This window comes from Acomys russatus, chromosome 12, assembly GCF_903995435.1.
Source record: "Acomys russatus chromosome 12, mAcoRus1.1, whole genome shotgun sequence".
NCBI classification, from domain to species: Eukaryota; Metazoa; Chordata; class Mammalia; order Rodentia; family Muridae; genus Acomys; species Acomys russatus.
Window position 1 is genome coordinate 44698492 of NC_067148.1, and position 25136 is coordinate 44723627.

The 25136-nt window shown below is 50.8% G+C and overlaps 1 protein-coding gene across 1 annotated transcript; it reads right to left on the reverse strand.

Annotated features, from left to right (window-relative positions):
- Positions 1-7760: 7760 nt before the first annotated feature.
- Pdcd1 (programmed cell death 1) lies at positions 7761-22144 on the reverse strand. Its single transcript, XM_051153748.1, has 5 exons — positions 21986-22144; positions 10212-10571; positions 9770-9931; positions 8993-9027; positions 7761-8505 (listed from the first exon to the last, which is right to left on the reverse strand). Exons 1-5 carry the CDS (start codon positions 22059-22061, stop codon positions 8269-8271), a joined length of 870 nt encoding a protein of 289 aa, XP_051009705.1. The 5' UTR covers positions 22062-22144; the 3' UTR covers positions 7761-8268.
- Between the last annotated feature and the right edge of the window lie 2992 nt (positions 22145-25136).

Below are 25136 nucleotides of genomic sequence, written 5' to 3' on the forward strand. Positions count from 1 at the left end.
CTGTCTCTATCTGTAGTGGTTTCTCTGTGTAGCCTTGGCTGTCCTGGACTCCCTTTGTAGACCTGGCTGTCCTTGAACTCACAGCGATCCACCTGCCTCTGCCTTCCAAGTGCTGGGATTAAAGGCATGTGCCACCATGCCTGGCTCAGTCTTAAATCCTTTTTTTTTTTTTTTTTTCGAGACAGGGTTTCTCTGTGTAGCCTTGGCTGTCCTAGACTCGATTTTGTAGACCAGGCTGGCCTCAAACTCACAGCGATCCGCCTGCCTCTGTCTCCCGAGTGCTGGGATTAAAGGCGTGCACCACCACGCCCGGCTCCTCAGTCTTAAATCTTAAGTGCCCTCAAAGTGTGTAAAGCCAGCCCCCCCCCAATCCAGTCTCTTAGAATGTAAGAGAGATTTTCATAATATTTCATCAACACATCTAGAGTTTTTTTTTTTTTTCCTATTGTAGGTGGCTGACTTTGCCCATTGTTGGGAGGATTTTTCATACTATTTGGGTAGATGGGAGGACTGGGGCAGTTGGAAGGTGGTCCTTCTTGCTTGCTAAATCTTGGAGTTACTCTTTCTATGACTCATAGGTATATGCACCTGACTTTGTCTGTGACTTGCGTAACCGTCTCGCCAGCAAGAACGACGCGGCACACGTACAGGATCCTTCTGCAGCAAAGCTTTAATGCATCTTGAGAGGGAGAGCATAAGCTTACAGCGAGTAAAATGGAGACCCCCAAACTGAAGAAACCCATCCCTTATATAGGACACTGTCCTCCGCTTAGGATGTGTCAGTCCCTGGTTGGCTGTTGCTCATCGGGTGAGATGACGCCACGGGAGAGGCAGAGCGCAACAAGTGGAAGGTCCCTTTGCTCACGCGCAGATTATCCGTTTATCCATTTGGGGCACAGGCTGTCAACGCCATCTTGTAATGGCGGACATGAGTGTGGCCTCTTACATCTGTCTTCTTGTTTCAAGAGGAATTTTAGAGTACTGAAAATCCTCAAGGGGGCCCTGTAAAGGCAGTATATGACATTATCCATCTGTCAAGGCCCACAGCAGTGACACCACCAAGGGACCCTGTGCAAACTGCACTCTGAAAGAGAAATGATGTGTGAGCATGGATCTGCTATAGCAGCAAATGCTCCCTCATTGCTAAATGTAGGGACTCTGCACCTAGATGTCTGGCATGGGAGGGGGAATACATGGGGCTGCTCTGCTTTCTGCAAACCCAAAACAATTTAAAAAATGAAGCCTATCAATTAAAATGTGTAACAATAAGGCTATAAAGTTGAGAAAAGAGTATGTTATTTGCATGTCCTTGAGCATATTTGCATAATTTTGAGCCATCTCCGTGGCCTACAGCTTGAAAATGTGAACAGCCATAGGGCTGCCTTGGCTCTGGGGAGTGCCTGCCCCCTGCCATTTATCTTACCTTCAGGAGCCAGCCAATGCTAGGAAGAGGTCACGCCATGGTCCTTTTCTGTCTTGTTTACCTGGGTCTTGGCCAGATGGGCTAGTTTTGTGGCCAGTGGCCAGTAACCAGGTGAGGATCACACAGTAGCCGAGTGCAGCTGGGGAGCTCTTTGTTTTATTTTGTTCTTAACACACACACACACACACACACACACCACACATCACACACACATTCACCACACACACACCAGAGAAGAGAGAGAGAGAGAGAGAGAAGAGAAGAGAAGAGAAGAGAAGAGAAGAGAAGAGAAGAGAAGAGAAGAGAAGAGAAGAGAAGAGAAGAGAAGAGAAGTGAAGTGGAGGTGTCTGTAGAGGCTAGAAGTACTAGAACCTCTGGAGCTGTAGTTACAGGCAGTTGTATGAGCTGCCTCATGTGGGTGCTGAGAACCAAATTCAGCCCCATCTGGAAAAGCAGTACCGCTCTCAACCACTAGGTGGTCTCTCCAACTAATTTTCAGATGAGTGACTCCCCGTGGCAGACAGCAGAGGAGGGGGTGGGGGGAGGGGACGGGACACGACTGAGGACTGTGCTGTGTGTGTGTGTGAGCTTTGCTGCAGCTGAGAAAGTCTTGGGTAGGTAGAGGAGCTTTCCTCCAGAAGGGCTAAGTTCTAAGTCTTGGTCTTCGCTTACCGTTATCCTAGAGGACGAAAGTTCAGTTCCTAGCACTTACACCAGGTGGGTCACAACTGCCTGAAGCTCTAGCTCCAAGGGATCAAATGCTCTCTATCCTCCGTGGACACTTGCACACAGATGGTACACATAATTCATAAACACACACACACACACACACACACACACACACACACACACACGCACACACACACAGAGAAAGCGTTTTACAGAGTATTATTAAAGGTTAAGTGTGGTGTTGCACACCTTTAATCCCAGTACTCTGAAAGCAGAGGCAGCCAGATATCTGAGTTCCAGGTCAGCCAGGGCTATGTAGTGAGACCCTGTCTTAAAACTAAACAAAGCAAAACAAACTATAAATCTATTCTAGAAGAAAGCAACGTTGCTCCAAATGGCCCCAGTGATGTCCCGATGTCGCAGAGCCTTGATGGATTGATTGTCCCCGGCAGGAAGTCCACATCTTGAACCCGTAAATAATCGAGAGTTTCCCTAGTGCAAAGGGGCCGCACCCACACCGGTCTGCTGACCTGGTATGACCAAGAACACCAGGGCTCAGCCTCAAGTCCTCACATGGATCGAGGTGTCAGTCCGTTTTCCACAGCTAGAGGGCGGGCTTTCGGCAGATCCCTGCTGCTTCTCCTGCCTCCTCTATCCAACAGGGGCCAGACCCTGATTGTCTGAATCAGAAGCCTTTGTCCATCTCTGCGGACCAGTTAGAGAGGACATCCGCACTTGAGAGGCAGAGAGAAGAGAGAAAAGGGTGGGGCTCAGCGTGGGTGCTAAGTAGCTTGGACGACTGGGTCCTGTTCCCCTGGGGTCAGCTCTGGTTTGTGGCAGAGGAGTCACATCAAGAGCCCTCCTGATGCCTGGAGGAAGTGGGGTGGAGTGTGTAGTTACTGGGGGCAGAGGTACTCAGGGAGGCAGAGGCAGAAGCAGGTGGATCTCTGTCAGTTAGAGGCCAACTTCGTCTAAGGACAGCCAAGGCTATACAGAGAAACTCTGTCTTGAAAAAATTGAGAGGGAGGGAAGGGAAAGAGGGGGTGGGAGGAAGGGAGGGGAGGGAAGGAAGGGGAGAGAGGGAGAGAAGGAGAGAGAGGGAGAGAAGGAGAGAGAGAAGGAGAGAGGGGTTGGGGGAGAGGAGAGAGGGAGAGAGAGATGGAGGGAGGGAGAGGTTGAGGGAGAGGGAGAGGAAGGGAGGGAGGGAGGGAGAGAGCACCCTCTTGAGGCTGTAGCCTCTGTCAGGTTAGGGACACCACAGTGGGAGGGGGTAGACACAGTGCTAGGCCGAGTGAGTGGATGGAAAAAATGAGTGCGGAGAGGCGCAGCTGTTGCTTTACGGGAAAGCGGATATAAAGTGCTGACTGGTCCCTGTCGCTCTCGGTTCTTATCTGAACAGGGGCTGCCACCACCGGATGGCCTGGCCCAGAAGCGCCTTGCAGCCAGGAGCCAGGCGGGAGGTTCAGAGAACCGTTGAGAGAAAAGACCACTTCCTCTCGCCTGCTGTGCCTCCTCCTCCTCCTCCTCTCCCTTTTGAGTCCTCCTGCGTGTGCTCTGCGTGCCTTCTGTATGCTTTGAACTCATAACGATATTCTTGAAGCGATATGTTCAAGGTGTATTAATCAGATTTTAATTCTGGTGGTTTTTGATGCCCACACGGCGCCCTTGACATTTTGGCACAAGCCTAAGCTGGTTCTTCGCCTTCAGACACAGCGAGTTACAGGTCATCGCTGCTGCGCTCTGTGCTGAGTCTGCCCAAGCTGTTGAGACTGCACTGCTGATGGGGACTGGAGGACTTGAGTCAGTTCAGATCTCTGTGGTGGGTGTTGGGTAGTTGTAGACCTAGCACTAACAGTCCCGAGCCCCCTCATCCACAGTGTTCCACGGCGAACAGATGGGGAAAGGTGTATATACGTATGTATATGTATATATGTATATGTGTGTGCATGTGCATTTGCAATGTGCATATGAATGTGTGAACTGTATGTGGAGCACAGATTCACGCACACACACTGTACACACGTGTATAAACACATACACACGGATGTACACATAGCACACGCATGAACATACACATTGAATATGCACACTTGTCCTTTTTTTGTTTTGATTTGTTTTTTGAGACAGGGCTTCTCTGTGTAGCCTTGGCTGTCCTGGACTCGCTTTGTTTTGTAGACCAGGCTGGCCTCGAACTCACAGCGATCCACCTACCTCTGCCTCCCGAGTGCTGGGATTAAAGGTGTATGCTACCACACCTGGCTGAATATGCACACTTGTATAAGCAGGCATCGCTGTATTGAACTTGCATATTTTGGTGAACTGATAATTACAACTCCTGCCGCCTTTTCCATTGTGCTTTGGATTTTTTTCCTTTCCAGACTTTTAGATCTTCACGTAAATTGTATTTGAGATTTAACTTAATTTTAGATGTAACTGTAGATCATGGTGTGATAGTACAAATGCTTTACCTTTGCTTGCTTATGATATTTTTCACCACATTGAGGCTTTTGCCTTCCACTTTTCCTGAGCCGCGTGTCCATCTGACTCTGAATTGTCCCCTGACAATTGTTCTTTCATGGCTAGGGTTTGGGGACACGCCCTCACCTGCTTGAGCTGCTTGCGGGTTTCCTTTCCACACTGTCTGCTGGGCTTGGGAGTATGCAGGCGTGTTGCATATGGTGCCAATCTGAATACCACCCCCAGGAGAAGGCTAGCACCAAACAGGAAGTCCCTGTTGCAGGGAGCACAGGCTGCTCACCCTGCTGGTCCCAGCCTCCTTTTACTCCTCCTTCATGATCATCTCAGCTGCTCGTATGCTCAGCTGCATACGTTATAGTTCTACAGGCAAAACCTTAAAAAAAATTTTTTTAATTAATTAATTAATTAATTAATTATGTGTACAGTGCTCTGCCCGCATATACATCTGCAGGCCAGAAGAGGGCACCAGATCTCATTATAGACGGTTGTGAGCCATGAATGTGGTTGTGGGAATTGAACTCAGGACCTCTGAAGAGCAGCCAGTGCTCTTAACCTCTGAGCTGTCTCTCCAGGCACCCAGGTGAAACTTAAAAAAAAAAAAAAAAAATCAGAATGACGCTGAATTTGTAGATCAAGCAGGAAGTGTTGCCGTGCGCGTGGTATGGAGCCGTTGTGAGCAGAGCCCTGGCCTGTGGGGAGGCAGGTCTGTGCCCTGCTGCTATCTCACATACTTCTAAGTCAGTGGTTCTCAGCCTGTGGTTGTGACCCCCCCTCACCAAGGGTCACATATCAGATATCCTGCATATCAGATATTTCCATTAGAGTCATAACAGTAGCAAAATTACAGTTATGAAGCAGCAACGAAATAATTTTATCGTCGGGGGGGTCATCACAACATGAGGGACTGTATTAAAGGGTCGTAGCATTAGGAAGGGTGTGGAGCACTGTAATTAATGCCTCATCTGCAGCTGTGGTAGAGGGAGCAGGTGAGAACTTTAGTTGTCCACTACCCAAGAGGGCTTCTTTTTTAAAATATATTTTATTAATTTATTCATATTACATCTCAATTGTTATCCCATCCCTTATATCCTCCCATTCCTCCCTCCCTCCCACTTTCCCCCTACTCCCCTCCCTTATGGCTTGACTGAGGGGGACCTCCTCCCCCTGTATATGCTCATAGGGTATCAAGTCTCTTCTTGGTAGTCTGTTATCCTTCCTGAGTGCTGCCAGGCCTCCCCATCCAGGGGATGTGGTCAAATATGGGGCACCAGAGTTCGTGTGAAAGTCAGACCCCACTCTCCACTCAACTGGGGAGAATGTCCTGCCATTGGCTAGATCTGGGTAGGAGTTCGAAGTTTACTGCATGTATTATCCTTGGCTGGTGCCATAGTTTGAGCAGGACCCCTGGGCCCAGATCTGCCCATTATAATGTTCTTCTTGTAGGTTTCTAGGACCCTTTGGATCCTTCTATTTCCCCATTCTCCCATGCTTCTCTCACCTAGAGTAGGAAGTCTTCCTCTCTGTCCCACTTTCCTGGTAAGTGAAGACTTTCATGGGACATGTCCCTTGGGCTAGTGTCCAGATATAAGTAAGTATATACCATTTGACTCTTTCTGCTTCTGGGTTAACTCACTCATTATGATCATTTCTAGTTCAATCCATTTGTCTACAAATTTTGGGAATTCCTTATTTTTAATAGCTATGGAGTATTCCATCGTGCAAATGTATCACAGTTTCTTTATCCATTCTTCTACTGAGGGATACTTAGGCTGTTTCCATGTTCTGGCTATTATGAATAAGGCGTCTATGAACATGGTTGATCATGTGTCCTTGTTATGTGCTGGACCAAGAGAGCTTCTTGAGCAGTAGAAAGCTGCCCATTTCTTGACGTCCACCTTATTTCCAAGCTGGGTGACCAGGCTTCTTTTTGTAGTACCTGTGAGTTTTTCTAGCACCCTGGCTTACTCTCCTGACACACCCTGTCCAGCACATGGCATCTCCATTGTCCAATATGGAGTGACAGCAGTGAGCTCAGGAGGAACTTAAAGGGCTAGGGTAGCACCCAAAGGCCTTGGGCCAGGCTGTTTTCTAGAGCGAGTTTGGAGTGGGGTATCTGCCTTTCTATGTAGTCAAAAGTCAAGACCCCAGGAGAGTGATGGGTTGGGGACAAGTTTATCTTTTTTTTTCCCCCCAATGTCCTATTCTGGAACCTGGGTAGGGAGGGACCCACAGGTACCGCTCTCATAACCAGATATAGTTCATCCATCCTACTGAGATGGCTCCCAGCCCATGGCACCAACCTTGCCAGGAAGGACTCAGAGGAGGACAATGGGGGCGGGGGTGGGGGGACAGGCAAAGCAGCCCAGGGCACCTTCCTGCTGGCCTGGGGGTTGGGGTCTGTGGGAGCCTGGGAACGCCTGGCATGGAGACCACGCCTCTTCCTCAGTGTCTGCACTTGAGGTCATTCATATCTGTGTGGTGACATGTAATGTGGGGATGAGGCGAGGCAGTGACTGCATATTTCAGTAATGGCAACGACCGACTCAAGCCGGGCCTGAAGAGAGTGGTGACCTGCCCTGCTTTGCCCGGAGGCTCAGTCTGGCCTGGTAGCTCTTTCTCCCTACCACCCGTGCCCCATCACCGCCGAAAACAGAACAGAACATCTTAAAGCTTATGTTGCCATTTAATTATAATGGGCTTGAACTAAAGGAAAGGGAGCCCTGAGCCCTGGTCATTTTAGTGCCCATCAGATAGCTCGGCTCTTGCTACCTTGATTGTCTGAGGTGCCAAGCAAGCCCCTCTAAAACATCGGTCCACTTCACGGCCCTGCGGTGTGACTGGGATCCGGAACTGGACTCCAGGAAAAGATGAATGAGGAGCTCCTAACACCGGAACCACTGCCCATGACAACCACAGTGCTATGAGTGAGAGTGGTGCTCACCCCTTTCCCTTCCCCAATGCTGACACAATCTTGTCCTTTTTGGTCCCTAGGGGAAAGTCAAGTGCCTCACTGGAGGTGTGGGTGGGTCTCTAGCTCTGCCGGCTCCCTTTACTTCCTTAGCTCCCCATGCTATAGAAAGAGCTGAGGTACCCAGGCATGCAGAAGGCCAGCGGGGACTCTCACAGAGCTTTTGCCTGGTGAGTGTTCATGCTTCTCCAGATTCCCCCCACCCCACCCCCCTGAAACCAGGAGCTTTTCTAGTCTTTACCAAAACGTCTCAAGGTCTTGGGATTTGTTCAAGGACCCTGGGTCCCCTAGCCTGTGAATTTCCCATCTGAGTCTCCCTCAAGAGTAGCTTTAGGGGGTATGTCTGCTGGGTTACCTGGACCTCCTTTCATGAGGTTGCCTCACAGGGCTACTCAAAGTCAGTCTGGAATCAGGTCCCTCCATTTCCAGACACAGGATTCCCAGAGGCCATAGGCCACAGTATCTCAAGCCCCTGGCAGTGCCCAGCAACAGGATTCAGGAGACAGGCTCAGGCCAGCTCTGCATCTATGACATTAGGGGACAGGGATGCCTGCCGCCCCTTCCTTGTAGTAAACATTAGGAGAACTGCCCCTCAACAGCACACTCCGGGCAGCTCAGGCCCTGGGAGCCTTCGCTGCACTGTAGCCTGCATGCATGTTCCTCTTGGTGGAGGAACGGACTGGTGCTCTCTGTGGGAGGTCAACAGGAGGCTGGTGGCTGAAGAATCTGCTCAAAGTGGCCAAGAGCAATGTCCATCCTCATGCCTTGGAGGCCGGGGACCTGCCTGAGGGCCGCCAGCTGAGCCCCTACGTCCTAAGGTTGAGGCGCCCAGCCCTTCAGCGAAGACAATGGTGGCATATTCTGTGTGCACACATGAGGTAGGGAGCTCTGGGGTCTTCTCTCGTCCCTGGAAGTCCAGCTCCTCATAGGCCACACTGAAGACAGGTGCAACTGAAGGGTCCTCCTCCTCCTTCAAGGGGAGAAGAAGAGTCATCCATGTAGTCAGTCGGAGGTGCATCCCATCCCGTCAGCCCCTCCCTATTCTGGCTTTCCAGTCTGTCGCCGGATTTGGGGTTCTTTATAGAGCAAGTGCACCTCAGCCACTGAAGCTGGGACCTAACCCTGTCCCTTCTCCGCACTGCCCTCTGTGAGATTTAGTGTGCAGCTCCTGTTTCTGGCTCAGTCTCTCCCTCTGTTCCCTGGCCCTATTGTAGGTCCAGGATTCTAAAAACGCGGTGTTTACACCTTGTCTCTCCCCAGAAAAGAATAAGCAGCAACCGTGCGGGACATGACAGGGCTATGCACACTGGGGTCAGCTGGTGGGAGGAACAGCAGGCTATGGCTCTGGGGTCCTGGTGGGAAGTGTGAGCTAGGTCTCCAGCTTCAGCCCTGTAGGTCCCACAGTCTCTCTGTCTGTACCAAGTACTGTCTGTACCAAGGCGACCCACACTCACCAGAGGTTTTTCCTTGCTTCCACCTTCTCTGGCCTCTGTTGAGAAACACACTGTAAATTAGAAGAGGGCAGATGCTGAACCAGCTTCCCTAGTAGAGGGGAATGCCTTAGCACTGTGTGTGTGCGTCATGTGCACATGCGTGCATGTGCGTGCACTTGGAGTAGGGGTTTCAGGCCCTGAAGAGATCTAGACCATGGACAGGCTCCGACTCTTCCCATTTAGTAATCGGGAGTTCCCAGTTGGACTACCAATTGTGGAATATGGGCCTGCCTCAGGCACTGATATGTGAGCGCCCACTTCCTGGTGGGTGCCCCACACCAGTAGCAGATAGTATGTATGGCCTTTTAGGTGGCTGATGACCAGACTTAGGTAGCGGGATCCTGGAGATGGCAGTGTAGGAGTGGTCCACGCAGGAACAGGGGCCTGAAGGTGGACTTAACCCTTCCTTCGAGTCACAGAAAGGGCAATTCTTACTACTTGTTCAGTGAGACCAGCATCCTGGCGTAGACATGGGTGGGTGGCCACAGGCTCTTAGTGGTTAGATGTGTGTGAAATACGATGACACACACCCTCCTGGTGACCACAGGCCCTCCCAATGGTCAAAGCATGTGTGAAATATGGTGACTACAAGCTTTCACGAGAGTCCAGAGCCCTGGGGAGGGTAGGACGCAGTATTGGGAGGAGGCACGGTGGGTGGAGAACAGCCAACAGAACTGTTTGCAAAGCCCAAGACTTTGGTTTTTGTGGGATGGGAGGCAGGACTATGATGAGCCTTACCTGACATACCTGTTGAGCAGAAGGCAGCTAGGACCCAGGCTAGCAGCAGCAACACGGGGATACCCACTAGGGCGCTCAGGATACCGATGACCAAGCCTTGAAACTGGCTTGCTGGCCTGGGTGATGGGCTGGGGTATCTTGTTGGCGTCTCCAGAATTCTCTCTACAGGACCACAAAGGATAGAGTTCTAGGGCACCAATAAGAGCCCCCTACCCTCTCCAAGTCCTCAGGGCTGTCTACTTTGGATGGGCAGGCACTGGCCACCCACCCTACTTCTGTATGCTCCACTTTTCCTTAAAGATATAAGGGCATCTGAGGATCTCCACAGAGAGAGAGGGACAGGGCCCCCAAGGTTCTAAGCAGAGGCACGGATGGGAGCCTAGCAGGTCCCTGGGCAGGAAGGGGCGGGATGGGTTGTCTACTCAGGCTGTTCTAGTTGTACCTGTTACCACGAGCTCTGCTCCAGGGCTCTCCTTGATTTGTGTCTTGGGGGGCAGGGCGATGGCCCCACAGAGGTAGATGCCACTGTCATTGCGTCGTGTGGCGAGGATGTTCATGTGGAAGTCATGCCCGTTGGGCAGTTGTGTGATCTGGAAGCGGGCATCCTGGACCGGCTGGCTGGAGCCCTTGCAGAAGGCGGCCAGCTTCACAGTCTGGTTGCTGGGGCTCAGGCGGTACCAGTTCAGCATAAGGTCCTCAGACCAATTGGAGAAACTGCAGGTGAAGGTGGCATTTGCTCCCTCCGACACTGTGAGCCAGGCTGGGGAGAAGGTGAGAGGCCTCCAGGGTTCGTTGAGGACCTCTAAGATGGACGAGAACAAACAGCTGTGAGCAAGGGGCTTGTAGACCCTTTCTGACATCTTCTGAAATCCTTGGGGAGAGGAATAGTTCTCTCACACCCACCTCAGGGCAGAATCTCCTAAGCAGTTCCCCTACCAGGGAGCCTATAGCTTCTTGAAGGCTGTAGATGTGTGACCCCACCCCCAACCCCCACCCAACAACCGGGGCTCTTTCTTCAGCGTATGGTAATTGAACCTAGAATCTGGAAGCTTCTATCTGGCTCGCTTATTTCTGTTCTTTGAGAATTTGAGATTCTTTTTTTTCCTCAGATGTTTCCATCTTGCCACTCCCGTGCAAAGTGTCCTAGGTTAGAGCTACGTGTTGCAGCCATGGACTTCCAGTTGGCTGGCCTAGTTCTGTCTGAAGAGTCAGTGAGATGCTGGAGTGGGAGTGTGAGGGCTTCCTTGGAAACTCCAGACTTGGAGGGGTGGACTCTTTAGTAAGCTTGGGGTCCAGGCTATGTGCTGGCCCAGGGGGAACCACTCAGCATGTCAAACCTGCCCCAGGTAGCAGAAAGTATAGGCCAGTCATGTCTTCCAGACAGACCAGAGGTCACAGCAAGACGCCTCCAAAGGTCAGCTGTATCATTGTCCCTCAAGTGGACAGAAGATCCAGGTCCCCCCCAGCCCCCCCGCCACCAACAAAGATGTGTTGGGCGGTATGATGAGCAGGGTTTTGTCAGAGATGCCCGACACAGCATACAGGGCCTCACGGCTCTTCTCAGCAAGTGCCTGTCTCACCGACAGGCTCTTTCCACATACATGCACATTTATACATAACCTCCCATTGGCTCTCAAAACCACCACCTGTTGGGGCCCACAGGATGCTGAACTTGCAGTCAAGTATGTACGTACAGTCAGAAGCCCCAGAGTCAAGGAAAGACAGATGTGCAGAGCACACGCATGCTGGGCCTGACCCAGGAGAGACTGCCACGCACACAGGAAACAGGCTCAGAGACATCCTTGAAGCTGCTCTGGTCTCAACTCTGGCTGTGCTGCCAGCTTTCTCTGCCCTTAGCCTATGTAGTCGTTTGGCAACTGGGACTTGTAGATAAAAGGCCAATGCCAAGCCGAGTGTGGTGGCGCACGCCTTTAATCCCATCAACTCGGGAGGCAGAGGCAGGCAGATCGCTGTGAGTTCGAGGCCAGCCTGGTCTACAAAGCAAGTCCAGGACAGCCAAAGGCTACACAGAGAAACCTTGTCTAAAAAAAAAAACCAAAAAACAAAAAACCAGACATATGTCTCTAGCTGCACCCTTTCCAGCCCTCTGCCTTCCTCCTCCCACTGACTGAGTAGTCATACAGGGAGGGAATTCTACCCAATTACACGGCCCAGGGCACTGTACCTCAGACACTGTACCCACTTCCATTGCGAGACGTTGGACTGTATACTTACTGGATATGGTTCCCTCCTAGGGTGACAAAGAGTGAGAGTGTGTCGCCACGCCTATGGTTATGGGCTCAAAAGACACAGGGAGAGCAGGAGTCAGAGGCAAAGAAGAGGGGCTAGGGAGGGAGAAGCTGCACGTGGGGGGAACTGAGGACTCAAACACTCTGCAAACAACCTGTATGATGGAATCAGCCAGCTCAGAAAAGAAGCCAGAGATCCTTGGCAGAATTACCTGCTGTGAGCGAGCAGGCTTCAGCAGAGGGAGGGCCTTGAGGCATTCCCACCCTGTAGCCTTGCCCAGAAATGGTCCCCATAGCCCCCACTTTGGGGCGGGGGAGGGGGGAAATCAGGCCTGGCATTTCTCCTCCTCAATGTTCTCAGCTGTACATGGACGGCAGACCTAGTGCCACGTGGCTGTGTGCAAGCTTGGCCTGGAGCTCCTCATGAGCCAGGGGCCCTAGATGCCATGCAGAGTTGATTAAGCCTAAGTCACATGGTTCTGGGCAGGGTGGGCAGTGGTCCATCTAGGTCTATATGGGCCAGGAGGACCAGCAGTGTCAGTGATCCTTGGAGGGGCCGGGGCCAGGCTCGGGGTTGCCAGTGTGATGTCTTCCCCTTTAATGAAGGGTTCTGTCCTTCTTCAAAGGCAACACTAACACTGTGAGGGCTACAGTATACACCTCCCCCCACCCCCATCCCCCCACCCCGCTTTTGGCTTGTGATCATCTGTTGAAACCACAGCCAGCTAGCCTGTCCCAACACAGTAAGTGACAATGAATGTCTTCGGTAAACATTCACTCAAGAAACATACAAGCCTTTACGAGAAAGCCTCTGGCAACTATAATAAGGCTAGATTCTGATTTGGCAACGAAAAGACATCTCCCTCACTGTCATTCCCATCGGTGTTGTCTGCTCTATGGTCCCGCTCCTTGGAGCTAGAAACCTGGGGTCCCTTTACAAGGACTCCAGGTAATCTTCAGACTGTACAGCACTACCCTGACCCCCTGAATCCACTACCACAGCTGTACTTAACCACCAGTCTACAAAGAGGTTCTCAAGACTTCCCCAGGTCCTGAGGACCAGAAAAGCCCCAGAGAGCCAAAAGGCATAGTGCCCCTGCTTTGTTCTGGGCAGGATGGTCACACCTGCCCACGGGCACCTGTGGTCTGTGAGCACACCAGGCACCTCTGTCCAGTTATCACCTCGTGTCCCCTTTGATGGACTCTCATCCACTAGGCTTTGGGGCCATGGCTACCCTCCCTCTCCAAGTTGGCTCTTAGGTTGTCCCAGGTGAATCCTTGGGGAGATACTTGCCAACAGATTCTAGAGCCTCCTCTGCTGTTTGCTTCCAGATTTCTCCTGCTCCTGAGTCTAAATATATGACCATTTAAAAAATATTTATTTATTGTATATGAGTGCTTTATCTGCAGAAGAGGGCATCAGATAACATTGTAGATGGTTGTGAGCCACCATGTGGTTGCTGGGAATTGAACTCAGGACCTCTGGAAAGAGCAGGCAGTGCCCTTAACCACTGAGCCATCTCTCCAGCCCCCTGAATGTATGACCATTTAACTCACTTGTCTTCTCACTCACTCTTTGCTATTCCTCTGATAGTAGCTCCTGTGACTTCTCAGGTCTCTGTTCTCTCATGGGTCTCTGCTTATGTCCACCCCAGGGCTCTGTCTGCCTCTGTCCAGGTCCTGGTGGCCCTTCCTCCCTCATCAGAATAGTCCCTGCTCCCTCTGTGCCCCACAGCCTCTTTATTTCTCCCCTCAGAATTTTTTTTTTATAGAACTGGCATGTGTTTTCCCTCAGGGTGCCTGTGGTGGGCCTAGAGAAGACAAGGGTGCAGGGATGTACAGGGCATACTTTGCTTTGGCAAGAGAGCATTTATCTCTGGAGGTCACCAGGTGGTAATACCATAGGGTGGATACCCCTAGGCATCCAGTTCAACCATATAGAGTAAAGTAACCCCCACCCCGCCCCAGGGAATGAATAGGCCCCTGGGAGAGCTGCTGGGAATTGTGCTGGGAACAGCTTGTTGGATATGATGGCAGCTAGGTGGTTTGACAGTACTAGGTCCCTGCACTTCTGAGAAAGTAAGATAGTGGCTGACACCCCAGACAGTACCTCTGAGCCTCCCTTTCATGCTGTGGGTGCTGGTGGGAACACACAGGCAGATGAAAGTGAAGTGTCACAGTGGTTAGCACATGTAACGGTGCCTTCTCTTGTAGCCGAGGCTGGCCTCGAACTCACAATTATCTTTCTGCTTCCTGAGTACTGAGATGGCAGGAAGGTACTGTTGTGCCACGGTAAAGACATACTTGTGGTTAATGCAGAAGTGGTGGGTGGAGAGGGGCTTGGAGGACTCTGACTTTGGCTACAGTGGATGAGGATTTCTCCGTGCTGCTGCACTGTGAGTTTCACGAAACTATTTTGGTGCTGTTTGCATAGTTAGAAATTTCACCATCAGAAGAAAGGAAAATTGGGGAGATGGCCTGGCATGTAGGAACACTTGCTGTATCATCATAAGGACCCAAGTTTGGGTCCTCAGCACCTGTGTAAAAGATGGGTGTGGCGGGATGTGCCTGTAATCTCAGCATGGCAGTGGTGGGGGAGAGGACCCTTGGAGATTTATGAACAGTTGTCTTGGATGAAAAACACAAGCTCCAGGTTTACTGGAAAATACTGTCCCAAGGGAATAAAGTGTGTGGCCACGCAATGCTCTAAAAATAACTCTTATACTCTAAGGGACTGGAATTTTTGCTGGCCCTCACAGCCAGAGCTATAATACACCTTGAGGTTACTTAAGACTGCTACTGTACCCTGTACTCAGCCTTTTTTGTCCGATTTGCCTTAATTTTATTTATTTATTTTTTTCCAGAACAGGGTTTCCCTGCGCAGCCATGCTGTCTTAGAACTCACTGTTGACCAGGGTGGCTACGAACTCAGAGATCTGTCTGCCTCTGCCACCCAGAGCCTTGAGTCACCAAGCTCCACTTTAACTTGCCTTTAAGAAAAATAATGTAACAATCAGCCTTACCCACCTTAATCAATTTTCACAACTTAAGCAACACATGATTGCACTCTTAAGGTATGTACCCTCCCATGCCCCTGGCCCAGCTAGTGCGTGTGTCTCATTTGCCGAAAGCGGCAGATACAGAGGTCGAAAGCAATCTTCTAAAATCTATCACAAAGGCTGAAAGCATCCACTTACGGGTACTGGCTGATGATGGTGCTTGTCTTCTGAGTCAGTGGAGCTCACTTGGAGCCAGTGACTTAATGCCTTGTAAAACTGTTAGAGATTCTGCCAAGGACCCCTCCCCCTTAGGATGCTTTTTATGTTGTTCAGTAAGGACAGAAAACAGTCCTTTGTTAGGGACAGACACACACGCATGCGCAACTCATACAATAGACACCACTACAGATACACACACACACACACACACACACACACACACACACACACACACACACACACACACACCCCTCATACAACAGACAGACAGACAGACAGACACACACACACACACACACACACACACACACACACACACACACACACCCCTCATACAACAGACAGACAGACAGACAGACACACACACACGTGCACGCACACACACACACACACACACCCCTCATACAACAGACAGACACACACACACGTGCACGCAGGCACGCAGGCACGCATGCAAACATGTACACAGAGAGAACAGAGGACACCAACACCGGGGCAGACTCACAGGACAGCCATCAGCAGGCACAGGTTCGGACGCACACAGCAGACAGACATAGGATGGAGGGCACGTGGAGCATGAAGTAGAGAATTCTAATCTGGACTCTCTCAATTAAATGACCCCAAGGGGAAGTGCTTCAGTCTCTTTCCTTCCTTAATGTGTTATTGGCAACAGTGGAGTCACCAATTATACGCTAATGCATATAATATGAACGAAAGTAGGAGTAATAAGACAGGATAATATCCTCTGGCCCCATGGACACCTTAAGCCCACACCCATGTAAGTTTTATCAGGCTGTGGTGTTGGCCCAGTTGCTAACGTGTTCGCCAAGCAAACATGAGGCCCAGAGATTGATTTTCACTACCTATTTGAGGCCGGTGTGGCAGTGAGTGCCTGTAATGCAAGGACTGGGTGGGCAGAGACAGGAAGATCCCTGGGACTTACTGGAGAGCTACTTTGGCTAAGTCAGTGAGCTTCAGGCTCAGAGAGAGATCTTGAAATCAAAAATTAAGGTGGCCAGTGATCCAACAAAGACATTTGATGTTGACCTCTGGCCTCCACATACATGTTCATACACGTGCACACGAATGTGCATATGCAAGTATGTACATACACGCCTTTTTATTTGTAAAAAACTCCACAGAGGAGCCTGCCCTTTGCCTGGCCGTGTGCATGTCAGTGAGGAGGTTTGGAGCCCTTTTTATGTCTAGGTCACTGTGTCTCTCATCTTGTGGGCCTCTCTAACTGGGATCTGGGAATCTAGGACTGGCTGGGACCCCTTTTGGGAACGTAGCCAGAATGGGCCTTGTTGAAGTCACTGCTTGTCCCCTAATCTAGTGAGGTGTGAGGACTAGAACATGATGTAAAGGTCCCCTTTCCCCTGCCTACCCCACCTCAGGATTCTTGCCCCTTGAGGTCTAGTGTCGGGGTGCTGATGGTGATCACCTGACCTGCTCTTCAACCCCACCCCGTCCAGCTTGCCTGGGAGTTTTCAGAACACTAACTCCAAAGTCATATACTAGTGATACGGGGAAGGGAGAGCCATGGAGGTAACTGGGTGCTCGCTCGCAGACTGTTGGATCGTAGGCTGCTGCTGAGGGAGAGGCTGGGCTGTAAGACTGAGCATTCTTTCCGCACTTGCTCTGTTCTCTAGGATTCCTGGAACCATTGGGGATACTGCAGTCTTCCCACTATCAAGAAGGCCTCACTAGAGGCCACCTCCCGACCTCAGCCTCCAGCTCCTAGAACCCTGAGGTGATCAAACCTTGTTCTTCATAAATCACCCAGTCTGGGGTGTTCTGTCAGAACAAATGAAAGGCACTAAGCTAGGCTCTCTCCCCCAGGGGGGCCTTCCTGGCTTCCTTAGCCTGCACGAAGTTCTTCATAAAAGGTGCAATTCAGAGGTGACGGGTCTTCTCCATCTCCCTGAGCTTGCTCTTTAATTCATATACAGAGGTGAACTGATGGGTGGGTGGCATGCTCTGGTTAGCATTGGGAGGTTGAGAGCGGGGAGTCCTTGTAGCCAGAGCCTGAGCTGGGAGCGAGGCGAGCTCACTGCAGCCCACAGGCTCCTGTGGGCTGAGGCCAAATCGTAACCACACAGAAGCACACACTACCCTTATTTAGGCAAGACTCATCTGGGATGATGAAAAGCATGGTCAGGCAGTGGCAGGGGTCCCCTTAATCATTACAAATGAACTGTAGCCCCCATATCCACTTGGAGAAATGTCCCCAGTGTGAGAGTCCCAGAAAGGCTCCTACAAGCAGTAGCAGGACTATAGTTTCAAGTAAATTTGTTCCGCCCTGGATGATGCTCCACATCTCTTGCCTAGGCTGTTAAGGGCACAGGCTGACCAAGCCAAAGCGGGGGTGGGGGGTTGGGGGGGCAGAGGACCTGCAGTCGCTCAGCCAAAACAATCTCTCGCAAGGGTCCCAGCCCAGGGAGAGGCAAGTCAGCCAATAGTGTGATGTCAGAGTTCTAGCTACATCCAGGTGGGGATGTGTCCCCAGGGGATGTGGGGGCATGAAGGGTAAAGGGCTTTCTGACATTGGTGATGCTTAGTGATTTAGAATACCACAGTGCAGTGAGGAGATGGCGGCTGAATTATTCCTAAACTTATACTGGAATCTTTATCTCAGCACCTCAGGATAGAACTTTGCTAGGAGTAGGGGCTAGCTATGGGATTAATTAAGATAAGGTCACCTTGGAGTAGGGTAGGCCTCAGCTAGTAGGACTGGTGTCTGTGCAGAAAAGGAATTGTGGACACTGGCTGATGTCTGAGGGTAAAGGCAGAGGTGGGGAATGTGTCTAGATACCAAGAAACCCAAAGGTTGCTAGGAAAATCACAGGCAGGAGGGGGACCTGGTACACAGTGGCCCGCAGGGACTGAAGATCCTCTCATCTTGAATTCCAACTTAGGAACCTCAAGCCTGTTGGGAGCGGTGATGCACACCTTTAGTCCCAGCAGTCTGGAGAAAGCAGAGACAGGTGGATCTCTGTGAGTTCAAGGCCAGCCTGGTCTACAGAGCAAGTTCCAGGGCAGCCAGGGCCACACAGAGAAACTGTGTCTCGAAAAAACCAAAGCAAGAACAACAACAAAAACCCCAAACGAACAAAAGAAATAAAAAATAAAAGAACCTCAAGCCTGAGAAAACGCTTCCTAACCCACCCCTGTCCCCGCCAGCTATGGTACTTGGTGATAGCCGTCCAGCCAAGCCAAGGAAGGCAGGAAGTACAAATAAGCCACGTAAAGTTGCGCATGCCTGGGGGCTCAACACTTGGAAAACTGGTGCTGGACAATTTTGAATTGAGACTAGCCTGGGAAATCTGATGAGACATTGTGTCAAGAACAGTTGGTTTTCTAAACTAATATATATATATATATATATATATATATATATATATATATATATATATATATATGTATATATATACATACATAATAAACACCCACCCCTCCACACACATGGCCTTGAACTTTTGACAGGCATGCTCCACTCTGACTGTCTTTAGTCTGACTACAAGATGGTCCATTAGCTAGCCTGAATATATATCATCTATCTATCTATCTATCTACCTATCTATCATCTATAAGTGTTTTCTAAATATCTATCTTTATATGCGCTCATCCCTCATCTAAGGGGATGATTATAGAGATCCGCAACTGTTCAAAATGCAAAGAGTAAAAGGGACTGTGGGTTGCACAGCTCCAACAGATACATTTGGAATGAAAGCCCCATAAGGCTCGGGGAAGACCACAGATGAGAGTGAGACGAGGCTGTAAGAGCCCAGCGGCCTAGGTCACCTGTTGATGGAGCGTTCCCTGTATACTACATCAAAAATGCACACATGAACTCTGAACCATGCTTGACTGAACACAGGACTAGCGTAATTATAATGCCACTTGACACACAGATGTCAACAGGGGGAACGCAACATGGTCCTGTCCCTATGTGAAGAGCTATAGGAGGCCAATGGCTAATGACAGAGGGAGAATCAGTTGTGCAGAGACGAATTCCCACGCAGTTGTCCAGTCCAGTCCTAAGTGGCCGACCCTGAACATGTGCACACATGAGCAAGGCCAAATGGACTCAATAAGTTATATACACAGGTATGTGTATACATATATGTACATTTTTTAATATTACAAAATAAATAAAAAGCAAATCTGACTTTAAGAAATGTGTCTTAGGTGGCCAGGTACGGTGGTACATGCTTGCCTTTAACCATAGAACTCGGAAGACAGAGGCAGGCAGATCTTTATGAGTTCAAGGCTAGCCTGGTCCACAAAGTGAGCCCAGGACAGCTAGGGATATTACACAGAGAAATCCTGTCTTGAAAAACAAAACCAAACAAACATACAAACAAAAAAAAATCAAACCAAACCAAACCAACAACAACGAGAAATGTCTTAGAATGTGTTTGGCAGTTTTCATAAATCTCAGGACCACATGAGGCAATAATTGTTTTGCCCAAATTGTAGGTGAGAGGCTGGGAGAATGCCTCAGTGGTTAAGAGTCTGGCTGTTCTGCCGGGCGGTGGTGGTGCACGCCTTTAATCCCAGCACTTGGGAGGCAGAGGCAGGCAGATCGCTGTGAATTCGAGGCCAGCCTGGTCTACAAAGTGAGTCTAGGACAGCCAAGGCTACACAGAAAGACCCTGTCTCGAAAAACAAAAAAAAAAAAAAAAAAGAGTCTGGCTGTTCTTCCAGATGACCCAGATTCAATTCCCAGCCCTTACATGGTAGTTCACAACCATCTGTAATTCCAGTTCCAGGGGAGTCAATGCTTTCCTCTGGCTTCCACAGACACCAGGCACACGCGAGAGGCACACACAGGCAGGCAGTACGCCATACAATAAGATAAAATAACAAAACAGAGGAAAGAACAAAAGAAAAAAATGTAGGTGATAAAATGATAAAGAGATTGAGTGGATCACCAAAGGTCACCACACTCACCAATGGCTTTATGGACTAACTTTTTTTGTTGTTGTTGTTTTGTCTTTTGTTTTTTATTTTTCGAGACAGGGTTTCTCTGTATAGCCTCAGCTGTCCTGGATTCTCTTTATAGACGAGGCTGGCCTCAAACTCACAGAGATTCACTTGCCTCTGCCTCCTGAGTGCTAGGATTAAAGGCATGTACCACCCAGCCTGACTTGGACTAATTTTCCCCCCCGAAAGTGTTTGTTGCAGTGCAACCCAGACTGTCCTTGACCTTTTGACGAGCATGCGCCACTATGACGGTCATTTGCCTGAATACAACATGATCTGTTTCCGAGCCTGATTTTTCCTCACCTTAGTCACTAGGCAGGTGCTGTTTGAGGTTGGGAGACTTGTAAAACACTACTAAGCACAGGATGACTGAAATAGGGAAGGCGAATCAGTCAGGACAGAAGAAGAAGTGCTCTGGACTTAGTCCACGGCTGCCAAATGGCAGGTCACTGGCCACGCCAAGTGCTCCCTGCTAAGCTAGTCCAGTGGGCAAAGAGGCATACCAGCTTCGAGACATTTGTTAGACCCAATCTAGAATAGGTCTGCTTAGATACAACTGCCTTTCCATACTTTGTCACCAAGTTGCATTTTGGGGACATGCCCAGTGTGCCAGATAACCAGAGTGAGTCACAGTCCCCTTTCTGTCTTAGTTCCTTCTCTCCGATGACATAATCTTCTGACTTTGTTCCCTGGGTTTCCCAACAAGGTTCTGCCAAGGGCCATTTGCATCCGCAGGGCCTTGGACTATTTACCATGTTCAGTTCTGTTTTCTCCGTCCAGTCCTGACAGGGACCCACGGGCTCTCCCAGAGGAAGCCAGCATCCCCAGCTTCCCACCCAGCCTCGGCCTGCAACCCGGGAGAGAGTCTGCCGTGGTGAGCACCCAGCTCCCGGTCCCAACCAGCCTTCCTCATAGTGGAGATGCTGGCATGAAGGTGACTGAGGCTTCATAAAAGATGTATTAGGGCAGCATCCAGGCAGCATATAACCTTGCCTGGGTCACTCTCCTATGCTCTGCAGGAGTGGCCCTGACCCAGGACCTAGGTGACTTCCTCTGGGAACTTTGTTCCCCAGGCGCTGGGTTTCCAGTGAGGGCGGGGCTCAGTCCAGTGGGTAGAGGGCAGGGGTGAAGGGTAGAGGGCAGGGGTGAAGGGTAGAGTGTAGGGAGGAGCACAGGGAGCCGAGTTTTCACTGTAAGGAATTTTGATCAGGATTGCTGTACAACCCCCAATATCACCCTCCCAAGAATCTACCATGGATGCTATGAGACCAGGGATGTGCGCTTTGGAGTCCTCCAGAGATGCCAGTGCAGAAAGCTGTGCCCGTGAGGGTCTACACAGCTGGTTATACTTTTGGAGAAAAACCTCCAGTTATCTATCTCCTGTAGGGATGTCCCCAGCTATAGGAAAACACAGAGGAAGGCCGAGGACACCAGGGCCTGGCAGGATCTTGAAGCAGGGCTACAGTTAGAGCTGTAGAACTACCATTGCTCCACGGACAGGAACAAATGTTCAGTCTGCTGCCAAGCTAGGTGGGACTGTTTTGGAGCCCTGAAGGGCACTTTACCTGTAAAACCCACCTACGGATAAGAAAGGAGCCAATCTGGATAACCAGGGGATAGCTGTCCTCCCCTACCCCCCCACCCCTCACCCTCCCCACCCCCATGTTCTTCTCCTCCAGTGACAGGAACTGAGGGTGACAGTTTCTTCAAGCCGTGACCCAGCCACCAACCCTGATCCCACTTCCCTAGGAGCCACATACCTAGAAGCCACCCTGATTGACAGCTCAACAGCAACACAGTCCAGGTGAGTGACCAAGGCACCTGCCGGACCCACATGCCCACAGCCCCTGGCTGTGCCTCCTTCAACGCAGCTGCTGTCACCTCCTCTGCTCCTCCTGGGCCGCTTGCTCACTCAGGCAGAGTTGTCTGTAGCGGAAAGGAAACTGTCCCGGGTTGTGTTGGAGGGAGGAGACGCGTTCTTGGCTCCCGCCCCCTCTTCCTCCACCTCCCACAGAGGTGGGAGACTAGGTAAAGAGGGGTGGGGTGGGGGGAGGGGCACCAAAGGGGGAGGGGCGTGAGAGGGAAAGATGCCCGGGAGGAGCAGGTAAGGGACTATAGTGAGAGATTGGGGACCAGAGACTGGGGAAGACCAACTGCCCTTGCTTCCTGCCCCACTATGGGGTCCCCTCCATTTCAAGCCCCTTTTCCATTCCCAGTATCCTGATCTTTAGCTCCCAAGGCTGAGGGAGACTGAGACTAGGACCTGACTGGTTCTTTTGGAGGGTGGGTGGGTGTCCTCCCTGCCTTTGGTGCTAATGGTCCCAGTGAGGGTAAGCTGGATCTTCCCCTACCTTGTCTGGCCTGTGTGGCCTTGAGTCCCCTGAGCTATGCCTTAGTCTTTTACTTCTGGGGAGCAAGAGCTGGGTTACCTCGACCTGCTCTGCTTGGTGGGTCAGAGAAGGCCTGGAACGGCTGTGGTGAACCTCTCTTAGGACCTGAGAAGACTTCACCCCCGCACCCCCCCCACTAGTCACACCCTCAGATCCAGAAAGCCCTTGGGCCTGGTCTGGCTTTCCTTCATGGCTTTTCTTCCCTTCAAAGCACTGGGCCTGCCCACCTGGATTGTTCGTGGTATTCTCTGCTTCCACAGTGGTCCTAGTGGTGATAGCTCTGCTGCCCAGTCAGTCCCTAGGTGGTGGAAACCTACCCCACCCTCAGCCTATCCAGCCCCTGTCTCCCTGAGGATGTGTTGGGTGGGTAGACCTGTGCACACAGCACCCCCAACACCCCCCCCCGGTAGCCATTTGTGGGGCGCTCTGATTAATGGTTCCGCTCTAAGCATTTCATCACAGTGAATGGGAAATAGGAAAAACCAAAATTGCTAATATTAGAAATGAGATGTGTGGGTCTCGCCACCCTACAATAATTAACCCGCTGGAAACCATCTGGCAGCTGCTGCAGCCGCCACCCCAGTTCAGAGGCACCAGCCTGGTGGGGAAGGAAGGAAACGTTACTTTGTACAGCGCAGAGATGGAAAAAGAGTGTGAGGCACAGACTGGCCGCCCCCAGTCTCAGAATGGGACCTGTGGGCAGAAGCTAGGGGCATCCCCTCCCCAGGCCTGGCTCTTACAGAGTCTCTCTGACACCCTTGTGACTCTCAGACATGTTCAGGCTAGCAAGTCCCTCCACAAGGCTGGGCTATTAGGTACTGGCTACAGACCAAAAGTGGACTCTGGACAGATCCCACCCAGCCTCATTCTGATGTTTCTATGAGACTGAGACTGCGCGAGCAGTTCATGAGGACTGGGGAGGCCCAGGAGGCTCAGAAGCAAGCTGTTTACTTAGCATCCCAGGCCTGCAAGTAGTGAGGCATCTTTTCATGGGGAGTGAGGGAGCCTCTGCCTGTCTCTCTCTCTCTCCCCCTTTCTGCTGTACCTCCTTTCTCCCCCTTACTCTCTCCCCCTTCTTTCTCCTTTTCCCCCCTAGCAATGGGGTGAGGAGCAAGGCTGGACCTCGTGTAGCCCTAATTGGTTTCCCTGTGCTGATAGCTCCTGCAACCTCCTTGGAGGGGAATGTTTTTCCAGAGTCGGTCTAGGGGCTGAAGAGCCTGCAAGGAGGCAGAGGGTGGGAGGAAAAGGGCAGTATTGTATACAGAGTAGCAGGGTCCTAGGACCAGGCCTAGAGAGAAGTCCTGGGTCACACCCTGGTGCATACTATTTACTTATTACTGTACCATCCACACAAAACTCACAGCCCTCAAGATGCACATTATCCTCCCCCCCCAAACCCACATTCCAAAGTACACATCCTGTCCCCAAGAACACATAGTCCAGGTAGTACACACTATCTCCCAATAAACACTTAATCCCCAAGACACAGGCTGTCCTCTGATATTTCCGGTCCCAAACACACACCTTATATTCCATGACACCCAATCCCCAACACACTCTTATCCCCCAACAGCATTCCCCAACACAATGCCGCCTCTTAATACACACGTAGTCCCCAACACAGGTGATGTAACCCATGCGATCTCAAACACATATGCTACCCTGCAATACACATACCATCCTCATGACTTGTGCTCTCCCCCAAAACATGCAATCTTCCAATACACATGCTATGTCCCAGTATACACTCAATTTCCAACACACACACACACACACACACACACACACACAACACACGCTCTCACACAAAACCTCCCAATATACATGGTATCCCACTGTGCTGCTTGCCCACACAATGTGGCACAGCAGGAGCCTGGGGCTCTATGGGACATCATAAAGCACCTCCAGCTATCTGTCATTGCTCTCGTCCCTTTGAGTACTGAGCCAGGGTTGGTAGTGTGGCTACAGTTCCAACTGAGGCCCAGTGTAGGAAGATCCCAGCTGGCAAGGATCAGAAATCTATAGAAGCCCGACACCCCCGTCCCTCCGCCAGTCCTCCCCTCCCCACCCCCCGGGGGCCTCCCCTTCTCTGGTCAGGCAAAGAAGCATGAGTTTCCAGGGTGCTGACCTCAAGATTGCAACACAGAGGCAGCACAGATGGAAAGTTGGGGAGAGGGGATCCCCACACCCTGGAGGTAATGGGAAGTTTCCATCTAGGTGGAGACAGGGACAGAAAGTTCAGAAAACAGGAGGGTCATTTTGAAACAACTGCAAGGGAAACAGGAGGTAGAGGAGTGGCCAGAATCTAGATCCAAAACCCACTGTGGCCTAGTGGGCAGAGTGAAGTCTCCTCATGCGGGTACAGGGCGCTACAGGCCAGGTGAAAAGCTGATTCACAGGTGTTTCTGAGGTTGACACAGGAAATGGTTAATAGTGTTTGCAAATAAAAACTTTCTGTTCTGCCCTGTTTCGAAACATTTCCCAGAAGCTAAAGGAAGAGCCGCTAATTTATGTGCCCAGT